This window comes from Lampris incognitus, chromosome 15, assembly GCF_029633865.1.
Source record: "Lampris incognitus isolate fLamInc1 chromosome 15, fLamInc1.hap2, whole genome shotgun sequence".
In the NCBI taxonomy this organism is placed as follows: Eukaryota; Metazoa; Chordata; class Actinopteri; order Lampriformes; family Lampridae; genus Lampris; species Lampris incognitus.
The window spans coordinates 47,035,552-47,045,655 of NC_079225.1; the positions used below are offsets into that span (position 1 = coordinate 47,035,552).

Sequence of the window (10,104 nt, forward strand, 5' to 3'; positions counted from 1 at the left end):
ACAGACACACACACACACACACGCACACACACACACACGCACACATCTGTATAATGTCCAGAAACCCATGGTGTACTTCTACATTCTCCATTACAAAGAAGGTGAAAGGAGGCTGAATCAGTTCATCTGGACACGACGCTCACTGACAGACACGCCCCACCAGCCATCCAAGCGTCCCCCCCCCAGTCCAAACTGACTGCAGGCATCCCGCCCCCACAAACAACACAGTGGCACGACGACCGAAACCAACGACCGGCTCCACATGCAAACATGGGCTCGACCACCAGCCACAGTCCCAACGGCCAGGTGCACCATTCACAGAGGACCAGGGAATCCTCAGCTGACTCAGCCCACAACCATCCCTGAACCGGAAGGAGGGGGGAGGGGGGGGGCTAAGAGTACATCTGGCACCATCTTACAATGCTGTGATTGCAAACACTCCCAAATCCTCTGTGGATAGTACACATGGCCACTGCAGCTCCAGCCAATGGCCAGGCCCATACCCACACTCGCTGGTCCCGGGCGCCGTGCCACTCCACTGTCCACAAGGGTGGGGGACGCCTGCAGTCAGCCCAGACCGAAGAGGTCACCCAGGTGAGCAACGACACGCACCCGCCAACAAACGCTGCACCCAGATGAACCGATTCAACCCCCCCCCCTGCCCCCCCCCCGCCCGGTTTTCTTCCCTGGATTACTGAGCATGCATAAAGAGATTCCAGAGTAAGGGATCCGGGTGTGGCTTCGGCAGTGAAAAGCTTTGTTCTCAGAATCTGACTGAGACAGCGAGGCCTGTTGACACGTCCCTGTCACATGCACAGCTATTACTTTACTGCTTGTGACGTCACAAGCAGTAAAGCTGCCGTTCATACGATAATGCCGAGCTTCCAGTAACAGAGCCGCTGTGCTTGGGTTCGGCCAGGACGTACTTCCTGACATGTGTCTCCAGCTGTGTATGAACATGTGCAGAACATCAACTGATAACACAGCGCACAACAAGGAAATCAGTTCGGACTTTCATCACAGAATCCGTCGCCCTACAAATTCGATTTGCTTCGTTTTAATTCCATTTCCCATATTGCCCGGACTAACTGTCTTGAGTTTACTCCAAGAGTGCAATGGTGTGAGTGAAATACCGCTGTCTAGTGATAAGAATGCACCGTGTAATATGTCTAAACATATACGGTCCAATGAACTGGACTGTGGTTTAGTGGCTGTCAGTGTACTTACATAGAATAACAACACAACAGTCTTCAGGAATATATACATGGAATGACTCTACAGGTGAACCAGGCAGGCAGTAGTGCAGTGGTGCAGAGTGCAAAGCTGCTAGCATGAATATGTCACCTACATCAACAGGAGGTAGGGGGACATGACAGAACATGCATGTATACGTCCAATACACCGTATATAAAGGGTGCTGAGATGTATTACGACAGTGTCAAGTGTTCATCACAGTGACAGCCTGCAGAAAGAATCTTTTTATATCTGGTTGTTTTGGGGGTACAGTGCTCTGTAGCGCCTACCAGAGGGGAGAAGTGGGAACAGGTTGTGACCAGGGTGTGATGGGTCTGCAGTGATGTTGCCTGCCCATTTCCTCACTCCGGAGGTGTGTAAGTCCTGAATGGAGGGCAGCTTGGCACCAGTGGTTTTCTCTGCAGTCCGGACTGTCCATGGTAGTCTGGCCCTGTCCTGTTTGGTGGCCGATCCAAACCAGACAGTGATGGATGTGCAGAGGACAGACTGGATTACTGCAGAGTAGAACTGGATCAGCAGCTTCTGAGGCAGGTTGAGCTTCCTGAGCTGATGGAGAAAGTACATCCTCTGCTGGGCCTTCTTGGTGTTTGGTTACTGTGTTTGACACCCACTTCAGGTCCTGGGAGACTGTGGATCCCGGAAACCCAAAGGTGTCTACAGCAGGCACTGTGCTGTTGAGTATGGTGAGGGGGGGCTGTATGTAGACTCGTCACCATCCAGGATGATTGCTGCGTCGTCTACAAACTTCAGGAGTTTAACAGACGGGTCTCTGAGATGCAGTGGTGTTTGTAGAGTGAGAAGAGCAGAGGGGAGAGCACAGATCCCTGGGGGGCGCCAGGGCTGATTTTCTGGTTACTGGATGTGATTTTCTCTAGCCTCACCTGCTGCCTCCTGTCTGTCAGGGAGTTTTCGATCCACTGACAGGTAAGGGCTGGTATAGTTGAGCTGGGTAAGTTTGGAGTGGAGGATGCCCGGGACCGTGGTGTTGAACACTGAGCTGAAATCCATTAACAGGACACTTGTGTGTGTCCTTGGGCAGTTGAGGAGTTGCAAGACGTAGTGCAGTCCTGTGTTGACTGCATCAGCCACTGACCTCTTTGCCTGGTATGCAAACTGCACGGGGTCCAGCAGGGGACCTGTGATGTCTTTCAGGTGGGCTACCACCAGTCTCTCCAAGGATTTCATGACCACAGATGTCAGGGCAATGAACCTGTAGTCACTTAATCGTGAGATACAGGGTTTCTTGGGAACTGGGATGATAGTGGAGCTTCTGAAGCCTGGGGGACTTCACACAGCTCCAGTGATCTGTTGAAGATCAGTGTGAAAATGGAGGCCAGCTGGTCAACACAGACTTTCAGACAGAAGGGAGACACGCTGTCTGGGCCTGGTGCCTACCTGATCTTCTGTCTCTGGGAGAGCTGACTCACATCCTCCTCACAGATCCTGAGTGCAGGTGGGGGGTCAGTGGGGAGGGGGGAGGGACTGGCAGGGGGTGCAGTTGGTTATGTGATGTGGTCAGAGAGAGTGAGAGGTGTGAGAGTGAGTTTATCAAGCCTGCAGTAAAGCACGTTGACGTCGTCAGCCATCTGATGGTCTCCTCTGGTTGGTGATGTCCTGCAGGCTTCTCCACACAAATGCAGGATCATTAGCTGCAAACCTGTTTTTCAGGATGGGCCCTTATGGCTACTCTGATCTCCTTTGTCAGTGTGTTTGTACAAGATCCCGTCTCCACTCCTGTAGGCCTCTTCCTTGGCCTGAGAGAGCTGCCTGAGCTTTGCTATGAACCAGGGCTGATACATATTTAAGGTGTGGGAAGTTTTGGTGGGCACACACATATCCTCACACAAGCTGATGTAAGATGTCACAGTCCCACAAAGCTGAATCAGTTCATCTGCACACAGGGTTTATCAGGAGAATGGCTTCATCATCATCTCAGTGACCTCTTCAGTCTCACCTGACTGCAGGTACCCCCACCCTTATAAACAATACAGTGACTGCAGGTACCCCCACCCTTATAAACAATACAGTGACTGCAGGTACCCCACCCTTATAAACAATACAGTGACTGCAGGTACCCCCACCCTTATAAACAATACAGTGTCTGCAGGTGTCCCACCCTTATAAACAATACAGTGACTGCAGGTGTCCCCACCCTTATAAACAATACAGTGGCTGCAGGTGTCCCCACCCTTATAAACAATACAGTGGCTGCAGGTGTCCCCACCCTTATAAACAATACAGTGACTGCAGGTACCCCCACCCTTATAGACAATACAGTGACTGCAGGTGTCCCCACCCTTATAAACAATACAGTGACTGCAGGTGTCCCCACCCTTATAAACAATACAGTGACTGCAGGTGTCCCTACCCTTATAAACAATACAGTGACTGCAGGTACCCCACCCTTATAAACAATACAGTGACTGCAGGTGTCCCTACCCTTATAAACAATACAGTGACTGCAGGTGTCCCCACCCTTATAAACAATACAGTGACTGCAGGTACCCCCACCCTTATAAACAATACAGTGACTGCAGGTACCCCCACCCTTATAAACAATACAGTGACTGCAGGTACCCCCACCCTTATAAACAATACAGTGACTGCAGGTACCCCCACCCTTATAAACAATACAGTGGCTGCAGGTGTCCCCACCCTTATAAACAATACAGTGACTGCAGGTGTCCCCACCCTTATAAACAATACAGTGGCTGCAGGTGTCCCCACCCTTATAAACAATACAGTGGCTGCAGGTACCCCACCCTTATAAACAATACAGTGACTGCAGGTACCCCCACCCTTATAAACAATACAGTGACTGCAGGTACCCCCACCCTTATAAACAATACAGTGGCTGCAGGTGTCCCCACCCTTATAAACAATACAGTGGCTGCAGGTGTCCCCACCCTTATAAACAATACAGTGACTGCAGGTACCCCCACCCTTATAAACAATACAGTGACTGCAGGTGTCCCCACCCTTATAAACAATACAGTGGCTGCAGGTACCCCCACCCTTATAAACAATACAGTGACTGCAGGTGTCCCCACCCTTATAAACAATACAGTGACTGCAGGTACCCCCACCCTTATAAACAATACAGTGACTGCAGGTACCCCCACCCTTATAAACAATACAGTGACTGCAAGTATCCCCACCCTTATAAACAATACAGTGACTGCAGGTACCCCCACCCTTATAAACAATACAGTGACTGCAGGTACCCCCACCCTTATAAACAATACAGTGACTGCAGGTACCCCCACCCTTATAAACAATACAGTGACTGCAGGTACCCCCACCCTTATAAACAATACAGTGAGTGCAGGTACCCCCACCCTTATAAACAATACAGTGACTGCAGGTACCCCCACCCTTATAAACAATACAGTGACTGCATGTACCCCCACCCTTATAAACAAGGGTGGGGGTACGTGCAGTCAGCTGAGACTGAAGAGGTCACTTAGATGATGATGAAACGTTTCTCTTAATAAACCTCAAGATGGACTGGTTCAACTCTCTGGGGTGTGTTTAGCTGGATTACTGAGCCTGCATCAAGACAAGATGTCACAGTGTCAGTAGGATCACCCAGGTTTTTGGATGCAGCCTCAGAAACACTCCTGTCGGTGCAGGTAAAGCGCGCCTGAAGCCCCCATTTTGGCTCGTTGGGCCGTCTCCTCACAGTTTTAAGCACGGGCTTTGCAGATTGCAGTTTCTGCCTGTAGGCTGGGGGAAGATGAGCCAGACAGAGCTCTGGGAGTCCCAGGGCTGCCCGGGGACAGAGCGATGGGCGTCCCTTTGTGTAGCAGGGATCCCCAGTGTTTTTGTCTTAATGTGCTGTCTGTAGTTGGTGGCTGAGGTTGGCTCGGATAAAATCCTCCAGGATCATGAGACGAGAGTCTGGATTTCTGTGCTCCGTGTTGTTATGTGGTCAGCCAGGTGTAGTAACGCCTCCCGAGCACAGGCCTGGGGCGGGACACGGACACCAGGACAGGCCTGGGGCGGGACACGGACACCAGGACAGGCCTGGGGTGGGACACGGACACCAGCACAGGCCTGGGGCGGGACACGGACACCAGCACAGGCCTGGGGTGGGACACGGACACCAGCACAGGCCTGGGGCGGGACACGGACACCAGCACAGGCCTGGGGCGGGACACGGACACCAGCACAGGCCTGGGGCGGGACACGGACACCAGCACAGACCTGGGGCGGGACACAGACACCAGGACAGACCTGGGGCGGGACACGGACACCAGGACAGACCTGGGGCGGGACACAGACACCAGGACAGACCTGGGGCGGGACACAGACACCAGCACAGACCTGGGGCGGGACACAGACACCAGGACAGGCCTGGGGTGGGACACGGACACCAGCACAGGCCTGGGGCGGGACACGGACACCAGCACAGACCTGGGGTGGGACACAGACACCAGCACAGACCTGGGGCGGGACACAGACACCAGCACAGACCTGGGGCGGGACACAGACACCAGCACAGGCCTGGGGCGGGACACGGACACCAGGACAGGCCTGGGGCGGGACACAGACACCAGCACAGGCCTGGGGTGGGACACAGACACCAGCACAGACCTGGGGCGGGACACGGACACCAGCACAGGCCTGGGGTGGGACACGGACACCAGCACAGGCCTGGGGTGGGACACAGACACCAGCACAGGCCTGGGGCGGGACACAGACACCAGCACAGGCCTGGGGTGGGACACGGACACCAGCACAGGCCTGGGGTGGGACACGGACACCAGCACAGACCTGGGGCGGGACACAGACACCAGCACAGACCTGGGGCGGGACACGGACACCAGCACAGACCTGGGGCGGGACACAGACACCAGCACAGACCCGGGGTGGGACACGGACACCAGCACAGACCTGGGGCGGGACACGGACACCAGCACAGACCCGGGGTGGGACACGGACACCAGGACAGGCCTGGGGCGGGACACGGACAACAGGACAGGCCTGGGGTGGGACACGGACACCAGCACAGACCTGGGGCGGGACACGGACAACAGGACAGGCCTGGGGTGGGACACGGACACCAGCACAGACCTGGGGCGGGACACGGACACCAGGACAGGCCTGGGGCGGGACACGGACACCAGCACAGACCTGGGGCGGGACACAGACACCAGCACAGGCCTGGGGCGGGACACGGACACCAGCACAGACCCGGGGTGGGACACGGACACCAGCACAGGCCTGGGGCGGGACACAGACACCAGCACAGGCCTGGGGCGGGACACGGACACCAGCACAGGCCTGGGGTGGGACACGGACACCAGCACAGACCTGGGGCGGGACACAGACACCAGCACAGGCCTGGGGCGGGACACGGACACCAGCACAGGCCTGGGGTGGGACACGGACACCAGCACAGACCTGGGGCGGGACACAGACACCAGCACAGACCCGGGGTGGGACACGGACACCAGGACAGGCCCGGGGCGGGACACGGACAACAGGACAGGCCTGGGGTGGGACACGGACACCAGCACAGACCTGGGGTGGGACACGGACACCAGGACAGGCCTGGGGCGGGACACGGACAACAGGACAGGCCTGGGGTGGGACACGGACAACAGGACAGGCCTGGGGCGGGACACGGACACCAGCACAGACCTGGGGCGGGACACGGACAACAGGACAGGCCTGGGGTGGGACACGGACAACAGGACAGGCCTGGGGCGGGACACGGACACCAGCACAGACCTGGGGTGGGACACGGACACCAGCACAGGCCTGGGGCGGGACACAGACACCAGCACAGACCCGGGGTGGGACACGGACACCAGCACAGACCTGGGGCGGGACACGGACACCAGCACAGGCCTGGGGTGGGACACGGACACCAGCACAGACCTGGGGCGGGACACGGACACCAGCACAGACCCGGGGTGGGACACGGACACCAGCACAGACCTGGGGTGGGACACGGACACCAGCACAGACCTGGGGCGGGACACGGACACCAGCACAGACCTGGGGCGGGACACGGACACCAGCACAGACCCGGGGCGGGACACAGACACCAGCACAGACCCGGGGTGGGACACAGACACCAGGACAGGCCTGGGGCGGGACACAGACACCAGGACAGGCCTGGGGTGGGACACAGACACCAGCACAGACCCGGGGTGGGACACAGACACCAGGACAGGCCTGGGGCGGGACACAGACACCAGCACAGGCCTGGGGCGGGACACGGACACCAGGACAGGCCTGGGGCGGGACACGGACACCAGCACAGGCCTGGGGCGGGACACGGACACCAGCACAGACCTGGGGCGGGACACGGACACCAGGACAGGCCTTGGGGTGGGACACGGACACCAGGACAGGCCTGGGGCGGGACACGGACACCAGGACAGGCCTTGGGGTGGGACACGGACACCAGGACAGGCCTGGGGCGGGACACGGACACCAGGACAGGCCTGGGGCGGGACACGGACACCAGGACAGGCCTTGGGGTGGGACACAGACACCAGCACAGGCCTGGGGCGGGACACGGACACCAGCACAGACCTGGGACGGGACACGGACACCAGCACAGGCCTGGGGCGGGACACAGACACCAGGACAGACCTGGGGCGGGACACAGACACCAGGACAGGCCTGGGGCGGGACATGGACACCAGGACAGACCTGGGGTGGGACACGGACACCAGCACAGACCTGGGGCGGGACACGGACACCAGGACAGACCTGGGGCGGGACACAGACACCAGGACAGACCTGGGGCGGGACACAGACACCAGGACAGACCTGGGGTGGGACACGGACACCAGGACAGACCTGGGGTGGGACACAGACACCAGCCACAATGCAAGATGAAACCTGGCACGGTGAATAAACGTTCGTTCAGGTCGTTTCCAGTAATCCCAGCTATGATTCCATGTGATGCCATCTAATTCCAGGTGATGCCAGCTGTAATTCCATGTGATCCCAGCTATGATTCCATGTGATCCCAGCTATGACTCTATTTGATCCCAGCTATGATTCCAGGTTATGCCAGCTACGATTCCATGTGATGCCAGCTACGATTCCATGTGATGCCAGCTATGATTCCATGTGATGCCAGCTATGATTCCATGATCCCAGCTATGATTCCATGTGATGCCAGCTGTAATTCCATGTGATGCCAGCTGTAATTCCATGTGATCCCAGCTAAGACTCTATTTGATCCCAGCTATGATTCCATGTGATCCCAGCTATGACTCTATTTGATCCCAGCTATGATTCCATGTGATCCCAGCTATGACTCTATTTGATCCCAGCTATGATTCCATGTGATGCCAGCTATGATTCCATGTGATGCCATCTAATTCCATGTGATCCCAGCTAAGATTCCATGTGATGCCAGCTGTAATTCCATGTGATCCCAGCTATGATTTCATGTGATGCCAGCTATGATTTCATGTGATGCCAGCTATGATTCCATGTGATCCCAGCTATGATTCCATGTGATCCCAGCTATGATTTCATGTGATGCCAGCTATGATTTCATGTGATGCCAGCTATGATTCCATGTGATGCCAGCTGTAATTCCATGTGATGCCAGCTGTAATTCCATGTGATGCCAGCTATAATTCCATGTGATCCCAGCTGTGATTCCATGTCGCATGAATAATAATTCCATATTTTAGAGCGACAGCCCCGTTTGTTTGTGGACATGAAAAGAAGAAAACTCAGTCACACGGCCCAGTTGTAAACCAGTGAACTACCCGCTGGATGGATCACACACCACCGGGCCACTGGCTAGTGTGTCGTCAAAAACTCACACTCCTTTTGGTGTGTGTGTGTGTGTGTGTGTGTGTGTGTGTGTGTGTGTGTGTGTGTGTGTGTGTGTGTGTGTGTGTGTGTAATCTAACTATAACGACCAAAAGTGTTGTGTTATTCCATCAGCGAGGAATAAGAGACAAAGGGGGGGGGCACAGAAAAAGTGTGTGTCCGGGAAACATGAGTGTGTGGGAGAAAGTGTTTGTAAGGTTTTTTTCGGTGTGTGTGTGTGTGTGTGTGTGTGTGTGTGTGTGTGTGACTGTAGGCCCTTGGCAGAGCTTTTGTGTTACATGAACAGTTGTGAAGGTCACTCCTGCTGAGATGAGCTGCTACGGTCTGAGCAGCTCTCAGGATCTCCACCGGAACACACACACACACACACACACACACACACACACACACACACACACACACACACACACACACACACACACACACACACACACACACACAACGAACGTTCATAAATGCCACGTGGGGACAGAGAGCGAGCTCAGTGTCACCGTGCTACAAATAAACAAATGATGGTCTGGGTTTTTAAACTCATTGCATTCCATCATCCACTCAAAGCCGTTACGCTCCCGTGGTAATCGGGTGGTCTACTGCGCCTCCATGTGGACAAAGCTGGTATTGCTACCCCAAAATAAACTTTTTCATTCCTTCATTCATGTTCAGCCGCTTCTCCGGGGTCGGGTCGCGGTGGCAGCAAGCCAAGTAGGGCACTACTCCAGACGTCCCTCTCCCTAGCAGTGCCCTCCAGCTCCTCCTGGGGGATCCCAAGGTGTTCCCAGGCCAGACTGGACATGTAGTCCCTCCAGGAAGTTTTGGGTCTATCTCGGGGTCTCCTCCCAGTTGGACGTGCCTGGAAAACCTCCAAAGGAAGGCGCCCAGGAGGCATCCTGATCAGATGCTGAACCACCTCAACTGGCTCCTTTCCATGTGAAGGAGCAGCGGCTCTACTCCGAGCTCCCTCCTCACCCTGTCTCTAAGGCTGAGCCCAGACACCCTACGGAGGAAACTCATTTCAACCCGTCCACATTACTGCTG

General features: G+C 55.7%; 1 protein-coding gene across 1 annotated transcript; it reads left to right on the forward strand.

Annotated features, from left to right (window-relative positions):
* The first annotated feature begins 465 nt into the window (after positions 1-465).
* Positions 466-8,112, forward strand: LOC130124897 (putative per-hexamer repeat protein 5). The gene is made up of 4 exons (XM_056294244.1): positions 466-594; positions 5,102-5,184; positions 5,334-5,825; positions 5,994-8,112. Exons 1-4 carry the CDS (start codon positions 466-468, stop codon positions 8,110-8,112), a joined length of 2,823 nt encoding a protein of 940 aa, XP_056150219.1.
* Positions 8,113-10,104: the final 1,992 nt, after the last annotated feature.

Bases quoted from the DNA above. Each gene is read 5' to 3' on its own strand.
- LOC130124897 (XM_056294244.1), top strand. From the start codon at position 466: ATGGCCACTGCAGCTCCAGCCAATGGCCAGGCCCATACCCACACTCGC. The intron at 595-5,101 runs GTGAGCAACGAC...TGCTGTCTGTAG, and splicing joins AGACCGAAGAGGTCACCCAG to TTGGTGGCTGAGGTTGGCTC. The intron at 5,826-5,993 runs GTGGGACACAGA...CACGGACACCAG, and splicing joins GACACCAGCACAGGCCTGGG to CACAGGCCTGGGGTGGGACA.